At 49.9% G+C, this 25962-nt stretch overlaps 1 protein-coding gene across 1 annotated transcript in view; it reads right to left on the bottom strand.

The window, feature by feature from the left end:
- Positions 1-25713, bottom strand: part of uif (sushi, von Willebrand factor type A, EGF and pentraxin domain-containing protein uif) — a 148933-nt gene extending 123220 nt beyond the window's left edge. Inside the window, exon 1 of the mRNA XM_084589565.1 lies at positions 24847-25713. Coding sequence (XP_084445691.1) covers positions 24847-25371 — 525 coding nt within the window. The 5' untranslated portion in view covers positions 25372-25713. The remainder of the gene's footprint in view (positions 1-24846) is intronic.
- Positions 25714-25962: the final 249 nt, after the last annotated feature.

Below are 25962 nucleotides of genomic sequence, written 5' to 3'. Positions count from 1 at the left end.
GGAAGTAGTGGCTTGCATAAACCGACGCAGGCCTCTAAGTTAGTTAATGAGCGGATTCCTGAGTACCAGAGCTATTTTAATTACAAGACATAAGCGTAAACAGATCAGTGTTTAGGCAGGCTGTCGGTGTTATGTCGCTCTCTCTCTCTCTCTTCTTGCTTGAGAAAAATAGTTTTACGGTCTATGAGGTCTAAATGTCACAAAGTGACTCAAGCCATGAGAAACGCCTTAGTGGAGGGCTCCAGAAATTTCTACCACCTGTGGTTCTTTAACGTCCACTGACATCGCACAGCACGCGGCAGCCTAGCTTTCCGCATCCATCGAAAAGCAGCAGCTACTGCCGGGATTCGATCCCGCATCCTTCGCAGCAGTCGAACACTCTAACCACTGCACTACCGCGGCGGGGGCTTTAGAAAAATAGTTCTGCCTTCATCATCATCAGCCTGACTATACCCACTGCAGGGTGAAGGCCTCTCCCATATTTCTCCGCTTAACCCGGTTCTGTGCTAGCTGCATCCACTTGACCCCTGCGAACTTCATAATCTCATCCGCCCACCTAACTTTCTGCCGCCCCCTGCTACGCTTTCCTTCCCTTGGAATCCAGTTTGTTACCCTAAGCGACCATCGGGTATCCTCTCTTCGCACTACATGTCCTGCCCATGTCCATTTCTTCTTTTTAATTTCCACTAGAATGTCGGTAACATGAGTTATTTCTCTGACCCACTCTGCACGCTTCTTATCTCTTAATGTTACCCCTACCATTTTTCGTTCCATAGCCCTCTGGGTTGTCCTCAACTTAAGTATAGAACTCTCTTGATTAGCCTCCACGTTTCAGCCCCATAGGTGAGTACAGGCAAGATGCAACTGTTGTATGCTTTCCTCTTGAGCGATACCGGTAAGCTGCTAGTCATAATCTGCGAGTGCTTGCCAAATGCGTTCCATCCCAATCTTATTCTTCTTGTTATTTCCTTTTCATGATCCGGATCTGCGGTTACTACCAGTCCTAAGTAGACATATTCGCCTACTACTTCCAGTACTTCGCTACCTAATGCAAACTGCTGTTCCTTCCCGAGGCTGTTGAACATTACCTTAGTCTTCTGCATATTGATTTTCAAGCCTACCTTTCTACTCTTCTGCCTTGCGCTTGTCCTATAAGCTGCTTATGGTATGCTCGTACTGCTTTGTCCTGTGCGTGCTTTTCGAAAAAAAAAAAAAAATGGCCAGCCTTTTCGCGTTTAGAGGCCCTTCGTACGTGAGGACCCTAGATTAATTTCGGGCCCAGGGTGAGTTCACGGGCACTTGAATCTAAGTACTTGGCCGTTCGCCTGCCTAAAACTGAGGTCACCGAAGCTGGAAATCCAACTCCTGGGATCGTGTCCAGTGGCAGACCGGCACAGCCGTTACATCACCGCAACAGACGACTCAACGCGGCAGTTTAGCAGCGATGCGAGCTGTGGTGCCTATTTCTTTTTATTCTTTCACTCATCCGGAGTTAAAACGAAAGGCGGGATGTAAGGGTCACCGAATACCGAGATAATCCTTCGATTTTGCCGCAGCAAGGGTAGTATCAGCGGTGGCTGTAATAGTTCGCGACTTTAGTCGATGTATGCTACGACAGCAAGTGGTTTTGAAATGCATAACGTGCAAGAGAGAGAGAGAGAGAGAGAAAGAGAGAGAAGGAAATGATTTGCGCCTTGATTAGGTGCCTTGGCGTCCGCTTATTTCAAACCATTGAGTCAAATATCAGCACCAACTGATAATGCTCCAACCAGGCTTACTTATTCTCGTAGTGAAAACAAGGTAGATTCTATAGCGGATGCACCATGTTCAATGCGTACATGTTAACAGGTGCACTCAAATTTACAGAGAGCTGCTATTCGTCCTGTTGTCACATGCAGGCGAAATTTATGCGGTAGGTCACGAAAACCTCTTAGATTATGGCTATAATGAGGTAAAGAGCAAGAGCCGGTAACAACTTTGTTTCATCTCACGTTCACATCAAAAGCGTCCCACATAGGCGTCAGCCAGTTCCGTCCCCAACGGTTTTCCTTAACGTTGATTTATGTCCCCGCTGACATTTGTCACGATAAATTACCCAAGACGACCAGACATGGCTCAGTACGAAAACGAGGTCGAAAATGGAGAATACGAGCAACGCTGACGTCTAAACGGAGACGATCGATCCTTGACTTCGAGCGAGGCGTGATTGCCAGCGCTGCCCCCTTCTTACCCCCATCGAACAGCTCGTTCGGTCACGTCGCTCCCGTGCTCAGCTTCGATCGGACGTATGCGCTTACGTGGACCACCGCAGTGCGCCGCCACGCATGCTGTAATCGGAGATGATGTTCTCGTGGCAAGCAGTTGGTTGCGCGATCCGCCGTGACGGCTCCGGAGACAAGGGCACTGGGCTGCCCCGGCTGCCTCCGCGAAGGGAGCAAGAGGTCAACGGGACAGTGCCGTCGCCAGACAGATCTGGGGCCCCGCGGCTGTCGTGTCTAACGACGCTCGATGGCCCGCGTGCACGTCAAGCGGACCCTTGGTAAAGTTCCCGTGAACGTCACCCGACGCACGCTCACGACTCACGGCGATCGATCCAGCAATCTCCGCCCACGCTTGCAGTTAGACGGACAACATTACGCCGCCTCGTTCTTCCATAAGCTACATTCTACACCTTCTCGAGAAAAAAAAAAAAAATAGCGACATTTCCCTACTGGGCCGCTTCTGAGACGCAGGTAGCATGCGAGGCTTATTGAATGTTTTTGTGCGCAATGTGTGCCGAGTGCTCGGGGCTTTAGCGGCCAGATTGTATAGCGTTTAGCCATGGTCGACAGGAAGGTACGCATCAGAGGCCATGGCTGCTACTTGGAGGCCACGCCTAGCTTAGCCGCGACCTACGAACCGTAAAGGACAGCCGCGTATACCTCGCAGGCCTGCGCTCTGTGCAACGGGACACGCTTCGCGGGACCTGTGCTGTCGCTTGCGAAGCGTGTGTTGCGTAACCTCGGCGGGACACTCGTTAAGAAGACGCGCTCCTGAGATCCCACTAAGCCGTGGCTTGACTCCCCTAGGCTTGTTTTTCCTCGACAGTGTATAAGCCTGTTGTGTACACGCTGTACAGCACACCGACCTCGGTTTACTTCCTTAACGATCATCCGCGCAGTGTCCTTGTAGGTAGGAGTAAACAAATAACAAATATACACGCTCGTCGCCTAGCAAACAAAACAGCATATGCGTACTGGGGCACTCTTGACTCGATTTGATGCTGCGTAAATTGAATGTCATCTGTCATGGGGCATCTACAAATCTATGTTGTATATACCAATACTACAGCGCTCCTCGAACTCGTCGACAAAAAGGTGGCACTGTAGTTTTTGTGCAGTAAATTTTCGCGAATAGAGAACGAGACTGCGGCAGACTTGCCGCGTGAACGAGAGTTTTCGCCACCGGACCTCCGACCGGCGACAACAATACGTGGGCCAAATACGCACGAGTAAACCTATAATTAAGACTAGCAAAAGTTTTTGAAGCACCGAAAAAAACTTTTCGAAAGAGTGTAAACGACCGTCTTCAGTGCCGCAGATTGTATTTCTCCGGTACCTCAAGGAGAGACAACGGCGTGCGTAGAGAGTCCAGAGGGGGCCGCAACTTTCTTTTCCTGAAACACTTCCTCATCTACATTAGCCGCCATGGGAGCGAGAAGTGCGGTTGACGGCAAAAGAAAAGAAGAAAAAAAAAAACACTATATGGTACCGCCACCTTCTGCCCCCACGCTAAGAAGAGCCGTATTCACAAAGTTGTGTTAAGAATAAAATCGCAAATAAAGAATCATATCGCGGGGTGGCCATCACGGCACCTGCACAAGGCTTCTTTCATTTCCGCCTTTCCTTTTCCTTTGTCCACTGGACTCCGAAGGAAAAGCTCCGTTTTCTTCTCCCTCTTTTCCACCGACCGGGGCCGTCCAGATGCAATAACACCATGAAGCCGGACGTCCAGCTCTGCCTGCCGCGAACTCGATGTCTCGGTTCAACGCTTGCAAGGAACGCGTGAGCGCGCCTTAATGGGCCGGCGGCGACGGGTTTGCAGCGCCCGTCGTGTCCGCGTGGCGCGCACACCAGGCGCATCTATGCGTCCACCCGTCCGGAGCGCGCTGGGGACGTAGCGAGATATGCTTTGGACGCACAATTTCGACAATGCCGAGTGCAGCCTTTCCCCATGTGGCGCGTATTCGTGAGCTCGCGCTTTCGGTATACATTGAGAAAACTATAACCACGTTTTATCCAGACTTCTACGTCCAAGTTCTACGTCAGAACTTCTACGTCCAAGTTCCTTCTGCAACACAGAGCCTGGCTATGTTAGTTTTGTTGATCACGGTGGCGGAATGTACAAGCAACCATTTCTTTCCCTCTTTTTCTTCGAAGATCACTCTCACTTGACAATCCGAATAACTTGTAAACCCTCGTAGTGAAATATTCCGTCTGTGGCAATACATGCGTTCAGGCCTCAGCCGATGCCTCCTAGCTGTGTGGTCCACTTCTTTCGGTGCACGGCAATAGAGTTAGTTGTTAGTACTGTAGCACGGTCAGCGATCAAAGTGGAATTTGTATCCGATGCGTTCGTTCTCGTACGCGCGGCGTATGTGCGCAGTTCCGTCACGATTACGGTGACCTTGGTCGTTGCTGTCACTCACGATAGCCGTGTCACGGCCAACGAGGCGCTGCGCGTCCCATGCTTTACTGCGCAGACTTGCGGGGCGCCTTGCGGGCCAATGGAGACGATACGAAAGAGCAGCAAAGTGGCGCACGATTTCGTTGGAAACCACTCTGCTCGAGGTAACCATTTCTGCGCCGGCCGAGGGTCGGCGAAGAAGCCTTTTCTAGACACCCGCACAATGGCCGGGAGCCCGCTTTACTTTCGTCGCCGGCGGCGGGAGGCGCGCGCTGGCGCGTCAAGCCGTGACGGCCTCTTCCGCCTCTGGCCAGGTTCAATGACGCTCCTTCCAGGCGTGACTCACCAGCGGCGCTTTCATTCGCCATCTCGCTCCGCTGTGACCCCGAAGGGGGCTCCGGGTCGAAGGGATGCAGGAGGGCCATCCTCCATGCAAGAGGGTAAGGCGACATGCGCGGCCGTACGACAGACGCCGGGACTATTTCGTGCGACTCTGCCTGCGGCAAACAGCTACCTGCAATCAAGCCTTTGCGCTCGCTGGTCAATGGTCTCTCTGCTGCACGTCAGCCCGTAAGAAAGTAGGGGACAAGGCTGCAGTGTTTCACTGTCAAACGGAACTATCACCGCCCAGGTAGCACCGAAGCGTTACAGCAATGTTGCATTTTTGTCTCAGTCGAATGCTATCTTGATGTTGTTAAAGTCCTTTTCTTCTAATGTTCAAGTAAAGTTACATACAAAGGTTAGTATAATGTTTCAGTAGACATACAACATAAATGTAACGTTCTTGGAAATGAAAGAGCAACCGTGAACGAGCATAAAGGCCCACCCCTCGTGATGGTACACAGCTTACACGCTGTGTAAAGCCCACAATACAGCACTCCATAATACAGTACAACTTCAACACTCACATCTAAACAAATAATAATAATAATAATAATAATAATAATAATAATAATAATAATAATAATAATAATAATAATAATAATAATAATAATAATAATAATAATAATAAATTGGTTCACAGGAAACGAAAGGAGCAGTATCTGTCACACTTGTTCTGTGGACACCTGAACCGCACCGTGAGGGAAGGGAGGAGGTGGCAGTCAAAGCTGAGAGAGAGGTGCCGTAGTGGAGGAAGGCTAAGGAGTAATTTCAGCTGCCTAGGGTTCTTTAACAAACATCATAGAGTCAAGGTTCTATATCCATCACCGAGTGGTGTTCGAGCTCACCACGTGGTTGGGATTTAAGGCCCCAGGCTCCTTTCCCAAGCCATGGACCCTATAGGAAGCCGAGCGCCAGGCCGGGCAATGGGTTGTACGCATTTTGAGAAAACCGGCGGGTGTCCGGCCGGAGGTGGGAGTCGAACCCACTACCTCCCGAAGCCGAGGCGGGTGCTCTACCCCGAGGCCACGGCTACGTGGGGTTCTTTAACAAATAGCATAGAGTCAAGCTTTTATCTCCATCGCCGAGTCCCATGAGTAATAGGGGTGAATGGATAACAACGAAAGCTTCCTAGCAAAATAATAATGCTGCGCTTAATAAGGCATCATCTCCAAGATTTAGTAGCAAAGAATAGTTCTTTTAAACACACATGTTTGGTGAGAAAAAAAAAAAGTTCAAAAGCGCTGGGACGCGGTGCTTGAAACATATTTCCCATGTTTTTTCACAGTTATGAACGAAACATTACTTTAGTGTTTAGAAGATCATATTCAAAGTTTTTTTTTTTGTAACATTAAAATAGGATGATGCTTACAATACAACAGAAACGTTATACGAAATTATAATAACATCTACAAGTCAACATTAGTATAATGTTTCTTTCGAACGTTCTACTGATGTTGTTTTATGTCATAAAATGTTGAGCAACATTCAGGCAACTTAGATAACAATTTTATAACACTATTCTAATGTTTGATGCCAGCTGGGCGGTGTCACGTGGATACTTCAAACTGAGAATATAATGGCGCCTACCACAAAACAGCTGGCTAATGACCATAGCATTTGTCAGGCGCGAATTATTGGTTTCCGTCAGGTGCAGCTGTCACCTGTACAATTAAATTTTCTTTAAAATAAATCCCACATACGGCGCATGAAGTTTTAGCGGCTTACTTCTGTCCAGCTTTCCACTGATGTTGGGAGGTACCTTACTTTTGGAGAAGTTTCATATTTACCTTATTGTGTGGTGTCACCGGGTCGCCGCTTGGCCGCTGCAACAGTTGCAGTTACATCTAAGGGCTCTCGTTAAATTTCAGCCCTCATATAAAAACATATCAAAAGGTTTCCGCGTCCATTCGATTGGTTCTGTTCGAAATGCGGGTGTTATCAAAGGCAGGCGGAACACCACTCGCACCTCGAATCACACGTAAATGTGTGCTACGCCTGTCATTCGTCACCATTGCACGCAGCAGGGCCTTTTTACCTTGTCGGTGAGATCATGGGCACCTTGAGTAGTGCAATGGAAGACACAAACGAATCAGGAAGCGGCGGCCTTTAAACTCCGCCTTGCTGGAAGCCATACTCCTCTCTGGAGAAACTAGTCAACGCACGCGAAGCTCATTCGGATGCTTTTAGAGGACATCATTCGGATGTCTACGCGCTTCGATTAGTACCGTGAGGATTGTTACAGAGGTCTGTATGAAAGACAGCTTCTGCTGTGAGGGACACTAAGGGCTCGACGAAAAGAAAGAAAGAAAGAAAGAAAGAAAGAAAGAAAGAAAGAAAGAAAGAAAGAAAGAAAGAAAGAAAGAAAGAAAGAAAGAAAGAAAGAAAGAAAGAAAGAAAGAAAGAAAGAAAGAAAGAAAGAAAACAACCGTACGAACGAACACGCAACCGCATATGCGACGCGTTGGTTTGCCGACGGGGAAGCGGGGCACGGTTTGCACTCGGTGGTGCATGGACCCAGTCAGTCCTTTGGGAAGACCATTAAGTACCTAATGTGTACGCAACTCGGGCGCGCACGCAAGCTATCTACGCACGTTGTTGCTCGCTTTTTTTTTTTTTTTTTTTTTTTTTTATTGGAGTACTACCGTAGTAAGGAGCATTCCTCTCTGAGTTATCGTCTGTACACGTACGGCTCTTCCGTGCTTGCGTCGTTCCCTTGTGGGCCTCTTGCCATCGACAGTATTAGCACCATATTCTTGCCCATAGCTGCCGCCACCACCCTGCCTAGAAGGGCGGTGGCGGTTGATTCGAGAGAAAGACACCTTCCGCTCTGACAAACTTCCTCCCCCATCATTCGTGCAGCCCGGCTAAAAGAAAAAAAAAAAAAGAGTAAGAACTCCTACCACTGAAGGAAGCGAACCGCCAGTATACACGCATCCATTGCAGGAAGGGCAAAGTTCCACTGGTCTAGGAACGGCTTCCTGCTCGGAAGTGAGTATTCGTACGTATCCGCGTGTGGTAGACCGAGTCCGCCGCTTTCTCCTTTTCCTCCTGAATGGCTCAGACAGAGTGGAAACCGCATTTCCACTCTCAAGAGACGGTCCATTTCGTAACCGACTCGCACGTACACGCTGTGCGGTCACAAGACATACTTTTCCGGCGCCCTGCTGTGAAAAACCAATTGGCGAACCGCTCGCCGGCGCGGCATACGCGAGTCCGCGTCGAGGCGTCACATTCGACATCTGGCTAGCCAGCGGAAACAGAAGTGAAACAAAGCGACGCCGGACAGAAGCTGCAGTCCGCGCAGAGAAAAAAGGTTGGCGATGGTCAGAGAAGTAAAAGCCGGTTTGGGACACTTGCCAAAATGCGCAAAAGTTTCTTTCTCACAAGTTATTCGTGTTTAGCGGCCGAAAAAACAAAGATGTGAAATCGAGTTCAAGCCTTGACTTCGATGAATAAGCAAGGCTTGCTTATTCACTGAACATTTCAAATAAACCCTATATGCGAACTGGCGACGTAGTGTAATCCCGATTTTTCAAGCTAAGTTTCGAGGCTATTTTGCGCGAAATGTTTTAGGTTAAAAATCACAAGGGAATTGAAGGTCACGTTACAGTCCCATGTCTATAACGTCTCACTAGATACTACAAAGTGATAGCGCGATTGTTTGAAACGCCGGCAAAACATTGCGTGGTTTGACTTTCTTGATAGCTGGTCACGAGCTAGTGGTGTTTTGCGCTTTTGCACCCTAAGCACGAGGATAGTTTCGATGTAGTTCCTTAGTCTCGTAATTAGGTCATTTTCGCCCCACATTCCGTGCACAGCTCGCACACCTGCAAGCGTCAAACATCGCAAGACCTAACCTAGAAGAGGAGTACCACTTTATAAAACTAACGCGTTTAAGCTCGCCCTATAGTTCCTGTAAAGTGCACGGTGGGCAGTGGACCCCGTGCTTCTAGTCTGTAAGAAGTCGATTTTAGACTCTGAAGAAACACAAATAAAACAATGCGCTTTAGCTTCGCTTTTAGAGAAAACGCGACGGTGCCTTTAACATCGCCTTTTCATTGCGCGAATTTTCGGCATTGAGAGTCTGGCCCAGGGTTTGGCAAGGTGTTAAACGTCTTTAGTTGCTTTGGCTTTAGTAGGAAAAAGAAGGCGCGGTACTAGTCTCACGTTTCGGTGGACACCTACGCACTTGAAATTAAGGGCGTACAATTGCAGGCACATATGTCGTCGGCTCGAACCCCTATCCCAAAGTGACCTTCAACTTGATTAGCGGATGGGAAGCGCAGTGACATGACATCATCTCGAACGCGACAGAAAGAACGGTTGCGCAACGATTCTGACACGAAATCACGCGCGTGTTTTTTCTGACACGTTTTTTTTTTTTCTCAATTTTGGGTCACTGTGATAGCAGCGGCGACTCCTTTTCGTCCCAATGAGCTTTATGTGCTATCGCGTGGTATAGTAATAAAAAGTAACTATACCTGTGCCCGTCTCATATATAGTCATCAGGCAAAGACGGTAACGATCGAATTTCATGCGACCGCTTGGAAACTAGCCGAGGTTAATCATTGAGAGTGTTAAAAACAGTTGAGAGAAAATATGGGCATTGCTTAACGGAACAAATTGAGGAGTTAACGAGGCAAATACAAGCAAGTCCATATGGACGCCGATATGTATCCTCGGGTTCAAAGAGCTGTGCGTCGCCTCTGGAGCGCAATGCCGAACGCCTACAGATAGTTTTCGAGTGCCTTACTTCCCTGAGTGCTTCCTTCTTATTGTCCGTGTTATGGCACAGAGCAGCGCTTTGGCGACACACATGGAGACTAACTTCCTAGAAATGACTTCAACCAGCGCTGTATAGCTAAATTTACACAACTTGACTGATCATGACTCCAGCTTTACTAACTTCGGGAGAAACCTATATCTTAGCTTTAGAGGCGTAGCGGTTTCGCGGCACATACCGGTATCCTGTTCTACAACGTGGGAAATACATGAGCCAAACGACGAAGCTTCCTTCATTACTTTCCTTGTAGAACCGCAAGGCGCTCCTGATGACGGCAGCTACTAGAATAGGTCCATGTAAATGAACCTTCGAGACACACGTGAACTTGTTTACTCAGCGATACAGCGGTCAGAAAGAGCCCTCGGGACAGTGAGACGAGTACAAGCCTAACGCACTTAAGCAGTTTTTTTTTTCTTCTTTTTTCTAAAGATAACAGAGGCAATTAACCATTTTTATCTGTGTAGCCTGCCCGAAAACGATTTGCTTCACCCTGTAATCTATCCTGAATATTACCTTTCAGTGGTATAAATGATGACAACCGAGCTTACGTAAAGACAACCAGCATGCGCTTTTCGCGCTCTAAAAGGACGTGTCACGTGCGGGGTCGAAGTGATGACTTCTGAACAAGCTTCGCAATAACAATTCTTATGACGTTACGGAACTGCTATGGGTCATATTACCGAACGAACACAAAAGAACAGGAAAGCGTGTTTCGACAAACATGTGCTGTAAGAAATGATGTCTTATACGACGTAAAGCATGGCTCTTCGGATTACCTAAATCCCGCTTAGTGCATCTTTTGCGCAATCGATAAATAGGGAGAGATATATTCACGATGGAACATGTATCTAGGTGCCTGCGGGTGGTTAGCTTGCGGATGGTTCGTTTTTGCTTTAAATCTAATTAACGAAAGCTGTACAACCGGAATGTTGCCTGTAATTGGCTGCTTACGACTGCACAGCTTATATTCGTTTTGCAGAAGACATTGCAGTGCCTTTTTATATAATATACAACGCTGCACCAGTGCATGCACGGGTGACGCAGATACGGCAGGAGGTTGACGCACTTGTTTTCACGACACGTTACAAACATCCGCTGAGGAATGGGAGCCCAACATGCAAGCGCAGCGCAAAGAGTCATGAGAACACACGTAAACATTCCTGGACTGAGCGCTACGAGGCATCACCTATCATACACGGCCTGCCGGACAACCGACGCTTTCATTGCTTCGCGAGAAATTGCCGATTTAACCGACCGACAGCCGCTGCTGCTTTCCGAGTTTCCGCTTCTCGAAACTCACTTACTGGGTGCGTGCGTACACCCCGTTAATCCCACAAGGACAACGTGTCCGCCGCGAACGGGCGTGGTCAGCGCGCGCACTGATCCCCCGCTCATGCGTACACAGTACATTTGAGTGAGCTAAGCATTGCGGCGGCCACAGACAGCCTTGGCCACGGTTGGCTCCGCCGCGCCGGGAAGTCCAGATCTTGCTGGGTGGTGGTCTGCTTTTGCGCCTGAAGCGCCGCGGTAAGCGACGGGCTGTGTTGTACGTTCAAATTTCGTGGACCCGAACAGGGTTCGCTCAAACAGGGAATCCTCGAAGACGTGGGCTCAAGTGCGAGCTGCCTGCTGAGAGCACTCCTTGTGTGAACTCAGTCTTAGCACGATGAACAACCATCTGCGCTCTCGGTCGCTTCTGCTCGGTCACAGCGAGTCGCCGCCTCGCCATTGCAAATGGTCAGAACGGAGCGAGCATTGCAGCGCGTCGCCGCCGGCCTGCGATCCCTTCCTCCGTCCGTGCCCAGCGGTCGTGATAGCGCTGCACTGCGCACAGCGGCGGACTGGGAAGCCAAGGCTGGTTGCCTGTATCTCTGGTCGGCCACTGAACCACGCATTCGCCGTGTGAGCAATGCAGGGGTTGTTGACCGACTTCTTAACGACGTGCTGTCGCGTCTGCTCAGGTTAAGGGTGGAGAAAAGGTTCGCTACTTAATACGTTTCTATTTTCGTTCCGAGTCGGCGGCAACGTTTCGCAGGTTCGTTTCAGCCCCAAGGGCAGCGCACAACTGATACGTGGTTAAGCATGCTGGATAGCATGAACGTATCATGCATTCGAAGTCCCCGTCTCTCTACTTTGGCAGAATGGTTTTTCTTTCCCGTGATTATTAAGTGTCTGCACGTACGGTACCGAACAAGGGGAATCATGCAGTCTGGTTATGCAGCACAGACGGCTAAGTAGTGCTTTCATGAAACTGGAAGAAATTTGAAGGGAGAAAGAGACAATGTGTGTGTGGGGGGGAGGGGGGGGGTCAAATTATTTGTGCACATATCATTGATGATTTGAGAACAGTGGTGATGGATATCATCAATAGGAACCATTTATCAATGCTGATTTGATACTGCTGCATTCATCTCAGCTCATTCGCACTCATTCGACTAAAGTGGAAATGTGACGTCTGCTGCTTTCGAGACTAATATTTCTCGCCGCACGTCATCTTCCTAATAAGTACTTGTATTCACGCATGGCGAAAACTCTAGTAATGAATTTGTTGCAATTGTACGGGGGGATTACTAGAAACCACACTTATCGATGGCATGCAGAAATTCGAAATCCGGAATAAATGGAAAGTATGTGCAGGTCAGTGTGACGAGCTGCAGTCGTACCCACGCACGTTGCGAAACCTGCATAATCCACCAGCTTACCGATGACTACTAGAAATCCTAGCTGTAGGTTTATCTTAAAAAAATAATGAATGAAACGCGCGACGAAGGCATGGCCACGGTGCACCACGGGTGTGACAACTGTTTAATTTGCAGCAAGCGCGGCTCAATAGGTTTCTGTCCAACAGAGGGAACACAATATCAGTCCCCATAGCTCGGCTGGCGATACGTTTGGCTTGCAGCATTGTTCCTGGTGTACACGGGTCCAGTTGTGAGATCGTGGTGATTCGGTGCACACCTGAATACGTAAGCGCGTTCGAAGATGAAAAGTAAACAGCTGCGTTTGACTAGGCGGTGTTCTTTCCCTAGTTTCATGGCGTCTATCGATGCGTTCTAGCGCTGCCGACAAACAGGGGGGGCGGGGGGGGGGGGGGCGCATTTCCTGTCTCCCACAACCAGCACTGGCTGCCCCGGGACCACCCGTTCGCCGTCGGTATACCTCGCACCGGCGCGCACCTTCGAACGGCTTCTTTTATGATCACAGCCGAGGCCGTATAATAGTATACGCGTATAACGCGGGAGGAGCGCCGACAGGCTACCAGGCGCCGCCGCCAAAGCATTCTTCCTCGGGCCACGCAGGGTTCTTATATTTCGTTCTAGTTTGCTGAGTCGCTGGCCACGTCGACTGTGTACTTGGTCTTCTTTTTCTTCGAGGGCATATTACTGCGTTTCGAGCCGGCTCTGCTCGGCGGCACGACCTCCCCTTGGCGCTGCGGCCACAGAGGCGAGTGTGCTCTCGCAAGGGACAGAAGAAGGGGCGAGTGAGGAGCCCCAACGATATGGCTCCTCTTCCCTGCAGCCCCTCCACGCGTAGCCCAGGCCGTTCCTCCTTTCATTTCTGCGTTTTCGTCTACCACGTCTACTACCACCCGTCGGCAACGTCTCTCCCTCTCTTCCTGCCGTGCGTGGAACGCGAAGAAAATAGCCGGCTCCATCTTTTCGACTTTGTACACGTTAGGCGTGAGGAGCTCTGCCAACTCGAAGAAGCGCCGGCGGCGTTGCAGGTCATCGCTCCTACACAAGCTGCGCTCGACCAGTTGATGAACCATCATCTCCCGGCTGCCGCTTCTGCAGAGATGGCCGCCAGGCATGCCTCTTCCTCTGCCGCAGGATTTATGCCCGCGCTCAGCATCACGTACCCCCCCACCCCCTCCCCCGTTCGCAAGGGGGGCCGCTGTCCGTACATATGGGCGCATGTTGCACTTGTTATGAGGTGAGGACGAGTAGGCATGCGGAGGGGCGAGGGCGGAGAAAAATTGGAGAAGAGCAGCGAACAGCTAGTCCACAGCTCCCATACGAACACATTTATGCGTGTAATTCACACAAAGATGCCTACGACATGTATGTTCATCAAGCATTTGTCCGAGAATGTTGTTGCTTTCTGGGGTTCTAGCCTTGCAGGAAAGCATTAGAGGCAATCGTCCCGCCCCATCCCGTGCCTCTTATGACAAGTGTCTACATGCTGTTAGCAACCAAAACGCGCGTGTCTCACACTTTCCCTACTCGTCCTGTTCGCTCGATTAACCTCCAAGGGTAAAGCAAAATGCAGTCTGTGGTCTGACCGCAACATAAGTAGAATAGGGTACCTAAAGCGGCAGTATAGCTAGTCATGGCTCCTAGTGCCATAGCCGTTGAAAGAGGGGCCTGTAATGCCACGACGAGAAGGAATGGCAACATGGCTATGCTACACTTGCAACTGTATTTGTACCAAAATTGAAACTTGCAACTGTAACTACTATAATCGTAGGCGACAAGCTTCTACCACAGGCATAACTCATATATGAGCGTAAAATTTACGTCTCAGATTGGCGATCAGTTCTCTGCAACTATGTGATCGCAAGTGGCCAATTAATGCCGTATCGTCTATCGTTCGCTCTTCAGTCATTATGAACTATTTTCTGGTGCAACGAGGCGCTGCTTGCTGGATGTCTGCGGCCACACCTGGTTGGCTCTACAGCGGCCATCGAGAATTCGGGTCGCAGCTACTGGAGGGGATCCGGCAAGAAAAGAAAGTCAAGCAACTAAAGTGGGAAGCAGGATGCTAACGACCACGTGCGGTCTAATTTTCTTTTTTCGACTGGCCTAGTGGCGCTGCTGTGCGGTTGAGATAAATAACCCGTTACGAAGTGGTTCCTCCGCTTGACTGAAGCCAATTATTAGAAACGACGTGAATTTCTGCGCAAGATCGTGACAGGCCGAATCAGATAGCTGGGCTCGAGGAATTCGCGAAAATAATAACGCTGGACGTTGGCGAATACACGAATGAACGTATTGGGCAAGTTGCCCTACATGCCAACGACGCCAAGGTATAGAACGGGAATTTCTTATTTCGCCCCCAGGCGCAAGCGTGAGAACGTGTGTATGGTGCGCCCGTGCGAGTCCTCTGAAGAGAGGGAAGCTCAGAAAAAGAAAAAGAAACGCTTCCTTCGCACCGGTTATGCGATCGCCGAGCGATACAGGATATTCGGTATTTTGTTCTGCGCACATGGAAGAGTGATGCCGCATCTCCGAGACGTCTCCGGGAAGCCAATGACGTCGTTGCTCGCGGAATTTTACCACCGCGCGTGCTTTTAGGCAGACGACGCTTTCTGAGAGGCTTAATTAAAAAAAAAAAAGAGAGAGAACGAAGGGCTGTCAAAGATAGCCGTTCTCTTAAGTGTGGATAGGGTTTTGAACTACAGTTTTTGCAGAATGGCACTCCCGGACTGACAAGCGGGCCAAGCCCATCCCGAAGTGGACTAAAGCGGCCGCCTGTGCTGAGGCAACGATTTCCCCATTGTCTGAGACAGTGTTACGGCGTTTTGCTGACTCCAGTTAGGGTGTCTAGCCCTGCGCCTTGCTACCGAAGGTGGCAACTGCCTGGTCGTGATTGAGCACACCCTTCGATGCTTTTGCATCGGACATGGACATGGAGCGAATCGCTCCCCACCTGATCAGCAAAGCGTGCCATCTTGCGCTGAGTCAAGATGAGGAAAATTTGTTCCCACACTTAACGCAAACGGAAAAGTTACTGACAAGTGGAATTCGCCGTTGCGTATGTGAATAATATTGCTCGCGTTTTCTACGAAATCTTACGCGTTCAGATATTTTTGGGCGAATTTCTTGCCGCAGTGTCATCACGGCACGCTCAATGGGCAATGGTGACAACGAGGAGTCTTTAAAGACCTCTTCTGCCCACTGAGCGCTGCATATCTTCGAAATGGTAACGCACGTGAGCCAGTATAGTGGTGACGTGCGTACTGCTTTCGTCCAACAGGGAATTTCAATTTCAGGACTGTTTTCACTTGATTCAAAACGTCCCAAGCGCGGAGCAGGGAAAGAAAAAAGAAGCGTAAAGAACAGCACGCTCTAAGGAAAAGCTGCTCTGGCCCCGCCACGGTGGTGCAACTGTTAGGGCGTTCGACTGCTGTGCTCATGGATATGCGGGATCAAATCCTGGCTGCGACGGCCGCTTTTCTATGGAGGCGAAAAGCTAGGCGCTCGTGTGCTGTGCGATGTCAGAGTACGTTAAAGAACCCCAGGTGGTCGAAATTTCCGGAGCCCTCCACTACGGCGTCTCTCATAATCTGAGTCGCTTTGGGACATTGAACTCCAAAAACCAAACCAAATTAAACCAGAAACTCTACGACCGGGGACATCATCACCCATTCTACTTTTGGTTCGGCCGTGTGCTTGCGTTTTGTAGCAGTAATTCTAACCAGTAGATGTAAGGCGTTTTGTAGAACAGCAAAGGTGATGAGAAGCGAGCATTCCACTTTGCATTTCGGCGACCGTCACCTTAGGAGAAGAGCGGAAGGAAGCCAGGATAAAACCACGGTAAGCTGCGACTATAGCCAGATAACCAACGAAGGTGAGGTCAAACGCCTATTCCACAATTGTGGTACTGCGATATTCAGTGGGAAAAGAGGGAGTTTATTTTCAAAGCCCAAGGTACATAATTAATCGCAAGCTGTGCCTCGTGTCGGCACGTGTGAACCAACAATGCACGTATCTACCAATTAAAGGACTACAGACATGCCTATTTTTTTAGTTCGTGTTTTATCATTCATAATAATGCCTAAGACATTACTGTACACGGATCACCACATCATATTCGCCTACGACTGCTCAATAATTCATACTCGAATTTCTTTTCACACCTGTTTCGGTTTCAACAGCCGAGCGATGTCTGTGACGTCAAAGTCTTGGTCACGTGAGGAATGAAAAAATAGCGATATAATCATTCCTGTGTCGTTTTTAATTCCCTACAATGATCAAGCGAGCCTACCTCAAGAACAGTGAAGAATCAGCGTTTATATTGCTGCTTTTCATGCCACGCGTCAAGACTTGATTGTGACGTCACAGCCATCTCTCGGCTGCTGAAACAGAAACTGGTGAGAAAATAAAATTCCATTGTACATTATTTAGCGGTCGTAGGCGAAAACTGCGCGCGGATCTATATACAGGAATATCTTCATCATCATCAGCCTGATTATACCCACTGCAGGGCGAAGGCCTCTCCCATATTTCTCCACTTAACCCGGTTCTGTGCTAGCTGCATCCACTTGACCCCTGCGAACTTCTTAATCTCATCCGCCCACCTAACTTTCTGCCTCCCCCTGCTACGCTTTCCTTCCCTTGGAATCCAGTTTGTTACTCTCAGCGACCATCGGTTATCCTCTCTTCGCACTACATGTCCTGCCCATGTCCATTTCTTCTTCTTAATTTCCACTAGAATGTCATTAACTTGAGTTATTTCTCTGACCCACTCTGCACGCTTTCTATCTCTTAACGTTACCCCTACCATTTTTCGTTCCATAGCCCTCTGGGTTGTCCTCAACTTAAGTAGAACTCTCTTGGTTAGCCTCCACGTTTCAGCCCCATAGGTGAGTACAGGCAAGATGCAACTGTTGTACACTTTCCTCTTGAGCGATACCGGTAAGCTGCTAGTCATAATCTGCGAGTGCTTGCCAAATGCGCTCCATCCCAATCTTATTCTTCTTGATATTTCCTTTTCATGGTCTGGATCTGCGGTTACTACCTGTCCTAAGTAGACATATTCGCCTACTATTTCCAGTATTTCGCTACCTAATGTAAACTGCTGTTCCTTCCCGAGGCTGTTGAACATTACCTTAGTCTTCTGCATATTGATTTTCAAGCCTACCATTCTACTTTTTCTGTCTAGGTCATCAATCATTATTTGCAGTTCATCCCCCGAGTTGCTTAGCAAGGCAATGTCATCAGCAAATCGCAGATTACTGAGGTATTCTCCATCTACCCTTATCCCTAACTGCTCCCATTCCAAGTCTCTGAATACTTCCTCTAAACAAGCTGTGAATAGTACTGGGGAGATTGTGTCTCCTTGCCTAACACCTTTCTTTATGGGGATTTTATTGCTTTCTTTATGTAGAACTATGGTTGCTGTGCAGCCACTATATATATCTTCCAGCACTTTCACGTACGGCTCGTCTACCCCCTGATTTCGCAATGCCTGCATCACCGCCGAGGTTTCAACTGAGTCAAATGCTTTTTCGTAATCAATTAATGCTATGTATAAGGGCTGGTTATATTCTGAGCATTTTTCTATCACCTGATTGATGGTATGGATATGATCGATAGTAGAGTACCGTTTCCGAAACCCTGCTTGATCCTTTGCTTGATTGCAGTCTAAGGTTGTCCTGATTCTATTGGCGATTACCTTAGTAAATACCTTATACGTAACAGACAGTAAGCTGATTGGTCTGTAATTTTTAAGGTCCTTAGAGTCCCCTTTCTTGTGAATGAGGATAATGTTTGCATTCTTCCATGCTTCCGGTACAGTCGATGACACCAGGCACTGCGTATACAGGGTAGCCAGTTTTTCTAGCACGATATCCCCCCCGTCCTTCAGCAAATCTTACGCATCATTAAAAAGAAGAAATGTGCCACCAAAATTTCGTGTCTATACTCCTTTAACTGTCATGCGTAACATTGCGTTTAGCTGTTCGCACGCATATCCTCGCTCAACGAAATCGCCAGTATTAGAGCGTAACTATGTAGGTGCACGATGGATAGACTTCGACAGTAAACGGCCCACATTCTTAAAAAAAAAAAAAAAGAATTACTTGAGTGCGCTTAATTCTGCTTAAGAGTGGAAATGGCGAAAACCACACAGGTCTGGTTTCAATAACTGCATCATCATTGTCATCCATAATTTCATCATCGTCGCTATCACTACAATCATCGTGATCAACTAAATGCACCGTCATCGTCATCGCTCTATCATCATTATCATTGTCACTGACTGCATCTTCGCTGTCATCGCTACCGTCATCCTCACGCTAGACAAGAAGAATTACGATCGGTTTCTTGCGAGCCCGGCGTGGCTAGGGATCGGAGGGATAGTGGTTCGACTCCCGGTGGAGTCGTAATTCTTGTTTCTTAACTGTCTGTTCGTGCGAACATTTCCTGCGAACATGTCCGCACTCCATGAGCCTAGAAAGGGTTTCGCCTTAAAATCTCAGCAAATACTCGCATTCCAATGCCTCGCACTGTATTGAGCTGCTAGCCACTGCGCCCCCTGTTTTTAACTTTTTTTTTTTTTTTTTACTACTTTGCTTGTTTGCTTTCCGGCCTGAACGCGTCGCACGTTAATCCCTTTTGAAAAATGAAAACTGCGCTACCGTTTTGCATTGCCATGCAATATCTCATTTGGCGTCATTCGGGCAAGTACTTTTCAAGGGCAGCTGTCAACCGAGCGAATCCGTTGCCGGCTCTGTTCTACAGTCGACAGGAAGACGTCGTGCGCAACCGCGGGTTCCCGTGCCGAGGCGCAGCCGCAACGTGGAACGGAGGCAAAACAGGTCGGAACTTGGACGGAGATATACAATATCCCTCGTCGAGCAGCCGACACCCGACTCTGCGTGGGAACCTGAGCGTGACAGCAGCGGCATTCATCCGCTAAACGGAAAGGAACGGCAAATGAAGAGGAGAAGAAAATAAAAGAATGGGCGACCAAGTGATTCACGAACGCTGTACGGGATAACCTAATAAAGTGACGCCCCCTCTTCCCTCCGTACGTCTGCCGCTTTCTTTCTCTTTTTGGTCATGAACTTGCTTTTCCGCGCCGACGTGCGTTGGATCACGCATCCGGGAAGTGGAGCGGTCTTTGGGGCACTCCCCGCCCGATACGAGGACGACGTTTTGTTTTGTTTCGCCCGCAATTACAGCGCCTCTGCTGCCAAGCAAGACAAATCGCCGAGGCATCGCGGCACGCCGCGCCGTTCCTATTTTTTGTCAATAAATTGGCAGCGCAGCCCTTCATTACCCCTAATTTATAATGCGGCGTTCGACGGGCGCCGGGAGGAATCAACGGAGCTAGGCGCACCTCCGCAGGCAGGTATTTCCGCGCGGATGAATGCTGCCGCGTAACCCGGGAGTGGATGCCTTATAATAACACTGTCACACAACTACATCTGCTGTACTACAAGTGCGCAGCGCGGGCTCTGCTCGTCCACGCGCCTCGACTATGTTGGTCTTTCATCCCACCTCCGGCCTCGTGGCAAAGACGCAACAAAGTACGTGACGCGGTGGACAGCGTTTAGAGGTCTTGAGTTTCAGGCGTCGTTAATACCGAGGTCATGGGGTGAACGAGCGAGGTGAACAACACAATCTGGTGAATGTTTAAAACTCGTCGTGAGTAGCCTATCTTTGTACTGCCCTAGAATTGCAGCCCTAACAAACTATTGGTAGTCGTGCTCTGATTCATAGCCTTGGTGCGCTTTTTTTATTGTCGTCAGTGCCATTAGTTATACGTCATACACACGGTTTGTTATTTGCTATGCGAACCAAGCTTGCCTCTCTCCCTCCGAGGCATGCTTCCGATTTCTTTTTATTTGCCTCTGCTATATCATCCATGTCAGACGACCACAAGGCGGCAAAGCCATCACTGTCGGTTTTGTTTATAGGGGTTTAACTTCCCAAAGCGGCTCAGCCTGTGAGGGACACCATAGTGCAGGACTGTGGATTATTTCGACCCCTTGTTTTTCGCCTCCATCCAGAGGTGGCCGCCGCGGCAGGGATCGAACCCTAGTCCTTAGCCCACCGCTATTATCTCTGATATGAACTCTTTGGGAGATATCATATACTGTGGCGAATAGTGCGCAGAGTATATTGCAAGAGATTAGCATTTCAAGGGTCGTTTGGACCGGCCCGAATGATGTTGCCATTGGAGGAAAACAACATCACGGACATACATATATCGTAAGCCACGGGCATGGGCAGTCAGCCCACTTGACTCGGCGTGAGCCTACTTGCGTATACATCACTGCGGTTGCGGACTTGCGCATTGCACCATTTTGTGTACTCTGCTGGAAACCATTCTTCTATAGGATCTGATTACCGCCATTTTTCTGGGACCTTCGTGAGAGATGCAGGTGATGCCAGTCAGTGCCTGCAGTGCTCCTCCCGAAGCCTCCGCGGATAGGCGCCGTCACTGCTCCATGCGGGCCTGTTCATGCACTGCTATAAGTTTTTTGACAAGACGAAATGCAACGAAAACGTAGTTCAATTAATTTCTGCCAATCTAACGTAAGCTGTAGCATTGGGCTAGATGTGTTTACAGATGGTTGTTATTTATATCGCTCCCTAAAACAAGATAAATGTAAGCAGCGATTAAGTCAGACGTGAATGCAGGCCATTGAACTGAGGATTGCTTGAATAGATTCCCTGCAAGGGCACCCGGTGTGAGCTGACAATACGAATTGATGCAACGGGCCATGAACCCGGCCTTCAGGAAAACGCCACATTCGTGCTAGAGCGCGCAAACGCTCCTGGTTTGATATGACTACATTTGGGCCGTTAGTGATGCAGCGTTCTTAAAAGTAACACTTCGTCTAACTAAATATTTCACTGCATAGCGCTAAACTGATATGGAACCCAATTTACAGACTCCATCGTGCGTTGGGCCGTCTAGTTCGTCAAGCACTGTATATTGGCCGCTTTTCAATGGAGGCGAAAATCAAGGCGCCCGTGTGCTGTGTGATGTCAGTGCACGTTAAAGAACTCCAGGTGGTCGAAATTTCCGGAGTCCTCCACTACGGCGTTTCTGATAGCCTGAGTCGCTTTGGGACGTTAAACCCTACAAACCAAATCAAATCTAAAACTAAGCAACACTTTGCTTTTGGACGAAAGCGGAAATGCGTTTGCATGAACGGGCAGTGAGTCAAGCCGTTCCGGCGAGCGGCGACAACGGCGGTTCATTAACCCAGGCAGACATCATCTCGGCTACGTAGCTCACACCAAATGCGCTTTATAAAACTTCTCGCATAGGACATCACAATGAAAATTAATGTTCTTTACGAAATGAATGCCCAACAACATGGCATGAAAGGCCAGCTGACAAAATCGTGCCGTGCGATGGTGTCCCCAATGTAGTGCGGGTTGATTTCCATTGGAATGGCGTTCAAAATATGCAGTGAAGATAAGGTCTGGACGAGACCTTCAGGGGAAGTGTCTAAAAATGAGCGTTTACGCAGCCTCTTTCTTCTCATTCCAGACCTGGAATTCGACTTCTCGGTGGCCTTACTAAATATCACGAATCTTTGTGGAAAACACACCGACCAGTTTCGCGTATCCAGATCACTGAAAGGTGCGTGTCCAGCTGCCATGAGTCAGGGCTCGTGGGCTTCGTTTATATCTGCGGCGTTTGCCCATTTATCGACAGGTTTTACAGAACCAGCTGTGCTTTTGCGTGGGTATTTACGAATAGCGTGTTATAAATTGTTTACAGCCGCAGGTGTCCACAGGTATATAGTGCGCCAGGAGCACGTGGTTGCTGCTGTGCCTTCGGTCTGGGTCAGATGCGAATGACGTCTTCTGCGGGCGTGTTTCGCTTTGTATTGGTTGCCGCCTGGGGCAAAATTTCATTCGTTCATTGAATACTCTTGCTCCCTTTCTATAAATAGTCAGATGATATTTGTACCAAGTGCAGCTCAGTTCAGCAGCGGTTGTGAGGCCGAACTGCCGCTGGATCGAACTGCAGTTTGACATAGCTCTTAGGCCCTTGCTGGACCTTTAGCATCCCTGCCCTCGTCTGACTGTGCGCTACTTTACACGAAGTGACGTTTTTGCTACAACTATAGGACTATGTAGGAAGGTCATATTTGTCCGGGCGGCTTTTGTAACTAATAATTTTGTCGTTTTGCGAATGTCACTGACTCTGGTAACTTAGTGGTTAAACGAAGCGAATAAGGTCGGCAAATATACGGATTATTTGCCCACTGCGACACGAGCCATGAAATCTCCCTGAATCGGCTTCATTGCGGACATGTTAGGTCGGTTAGGGTGTATCCAGACTCGTGGCTTAGGATGCGTGTGACCTGTTAGAACCCAAGTCATCAGGGGAAATGTCTATTTTATATTATTACGCAAATCTGAAGTATTCAGGAAACACGAGTTCTAGCGCATAGCTGAAAACACGAAGCTGCTGCCTGCCCCTTCCTCACTCTGACGACATATGGCTGCAGAATACGCGGCAGATGTATCAGCCGCTGCCTGGTGGTTAGAAGGTGCCCTGATTACGTGAGCTTTAAGCCTAGAGGTTTTTGCCGCCAGTGAACCCTAAATCAAGCTGGACAGCACTTACAAGTAACCAAATCAGCTACCGCGTATACAAATGGCTGGCGACTGACGTAGTGCTGCTGGCTTTCTAAGCAGGTGTCCTAAAGAAACCCCTTTCTGCTTGTGCTCCCAACAAGCAGGTCAAGAGCGTAGGCCTCAAGAAAAGAGTACAGAACGCGTTCACAATCCAAAGCAGACACTTTGGCTGACCCAAGGACAGCGAGAAGAATAGGCCGTATATAGCAGGTAGTAATTAAAAGCGCGCGCCATGGCCGCAGTGGGGGACATCGGTTGAGCAGACGTCTAGACTGCGTCTCCATTGTGAATGACAAAACGTGATTTCTCCACTTTGCATTCAATGGCGGGCTAAAGGTGACGCCGCCTACAGCCTGCGTTGGAATAGACGTAGTCCGGCATTTGTTGGCTTAGTTAAAAAACGAACAATATAGAATTATATTTGTAGCACTGCGTTCGCGGTGTCCTAGTGAAAGACGACTGGAAAGGCGAAAAGTACCTAAGTAAAAGCGCGCGATTATCGATGCTGACCACTTTGTGGACTAAAGTGCGGACAGTACGAACATATCGCAGACTACTGATGTCAAGCAGCTCTTCGAAACTTGCAGGTTCGGTTACGCAAAAGCAAGATTCGGTCGAATTTCGAGCATGTCATCGCCGGCTCGTTGGATTGTCATGCACCAGAGCAGGCTACCGATCTCCTGTGAGGGAGCGCCGCTGAGACGCAGCGGGTACCGAAATGGCCGCAGGCTTCGGTGCCGCTACGGCCGGCTCGGCCGAACTGAGAGCAGGTCTCGGAGGCTGGCGCCAACAGGAAACGGCGAGGATCAAGGTTGCACCGAGCCGGCGCTATCCGCGCAGCCTCCCCTCTTCCTTCGTCCACGTTACCACGGACCGGGCCCGAATGTGCGCTTCCTTCCTCCTCGGTTTTTTTCGCTCGTGACGGCGGGGCTTTTGCATAAGCAGTTTCGGTGCCTACGTCGCCGACATCGCATCGAACGCAAGAACTAAGCATTCAACGGATTATACCACGCGGAACGCCTGACGAGAATGCGAATAGTGAGGTGCCATGCGACGAGGCACTTATTTCTGCTTGAGACGTCTTTTCTCCGACTAGGGTGCGAGCTGCTCTACGAGGTCAGTCACGAAGCCGTCTCAAAAATCATCAAACCGCATACAGTGCCGTACTACTATCTTTTCTCTTTAAGTGCCGTAGCCGGTGTGCCATTTCCTCGAAGCCCGTGACTAGCGTTTCTGTGTGCGCTTCCCAGTGGGAAACGTAAACAGAAATTCTAGCTGCCACAAGGGTTCCAACGGGACGACTATTTGTGTTGAAAGCAAGACTGCTCAGTAACACAGATGACCATGAACCCGTAGCCGGCCGGTGAAAGCCACCGTTTGCGAGCGGATGTGTCCGCGCTCACTTTTGCAGCATAACCAGCCATGCGACCAATGCCGACGCCGTTTATCAGCGTGCCCGTAAAAAGCGGCTCAGCCGTGTCCAGCGGAAATGGATGCACAGGTAGGGACACTGACACGGTCGCACGCGCGGCCAGACAAAAACAAGCAGAAGGACGTGCACCGTCTCTGGCGTGCACATTCTTTCTACTTGTTCTCGTCCGTCATCAGGCTTCCGCCAAAGAGGCGAGCGAGCAGCTCGCTGCAGGGACAGTGACCGGAGCTCGCGGCATCTCTACGTACCTTGTCGATGTTAGCCACTGCGGCCCTGCTGAGGGCCAGGACCACGAGGACTAAGCCTAATGTCCGTGACCACCGTAGCTGCCCGGCGGTTCGGCTGTCGCCGCACATGACCGCCGCCGCCATCCGGCTTGGCGAGGATCGCTCCGCAGGCGCCCTGGAGCGGGCCACAAGAGAGGACAGGTGTGGGCACCAACAGCAGCAGCAGCCGATCACACGGTGCTCATGGCGGTCCGCACGCTGCCACACAGAGTCGCCGCCGCACAATCCGGCCACGCGCAAGCACGGACAAGAAGGAGGTCCCAGCGGCGTCGTCGTGTAATCCGCAAGGCTGCAGCAGAGCGCCGGCACGACTACTCCACGGGGAACGACTCGCTTCGACTGCGAAGCCGGGTCGGCCTGGGGGGGGACGCGCCGGAGAGGGGGCGGTCGCTGTCGGCGGCTTCGCCGGCGAGGAGGGCTTTTCTTCGCCGCCAGGTAGGGAACCAGGTTTCTTCTCACCTCGAGGGAGGGGGAGCGAGACGCCATCTTGGAGGGCCCCCTCCACTTCGGCCGTCTCTCTCGCGGGGCCTGCTCTGTAATTGGCGGTCCGTGAACTGGTTCGGCGGCTTTTGCTTTTTGTCTGCGCTCGGAGGTCCTGGCGTTCGGTTCCGGACGCGCCGCGTTTGGCCACCTGAAGAAGGAACCCCCCTCGCTCGCCGGCGAAGGGGATCGGCCCAGGGGGATCACGGGGGATTCTTGGGATGCTTCCGAGCGCGGTCACGGCATTTCTTTTTTCTTTTTACTGCAGGGATCAGCCCGCCGGCCACGCAACGGGAGGCACCGACGAGTGCGGTCGCTCGTGTATGCGATCCCGTTTCTTGGGCAGACTGCGCGCGTCTGTATCAGGCTTCCTGTGCGCCGCGGCGCTGACGTCCGGGGCACAGTGACGGTGGCGCACACTCGGGCCCTTCGGAAACAACTTGTGTACGGCGTGCATCCGAAGCGTTGCTGCGTCACCGTGGCCTCTGAGGAAAGGAAGATCATGTGTTGTTCTCTCCACTGTATCTGCCTAGCGCGCCTTTTTGAGCACCACACGCATCCGAGGCGATTTGTTTTTCGTTCTGGGTGACCATGCTT

Source organism: Amblyomma maculatum, chromosome 1 (assembly GCF_055883805.1).
Source record: "Amblyomma maculatum isolate TAMU_Amacu chromosome 1, ASM5588380v1, whole genome shotgun sequence".
NCBI lineage: Eukaryota > Metazoa > Arthropoda > Arachnida > Ixodida > Ixodidae > Amblyomma > Amblyomma maculatum.
Note: the sequence above shows the minus strand (reverse complement) of the source record. Positions and strands in the feature narration are given on the sequence as shown.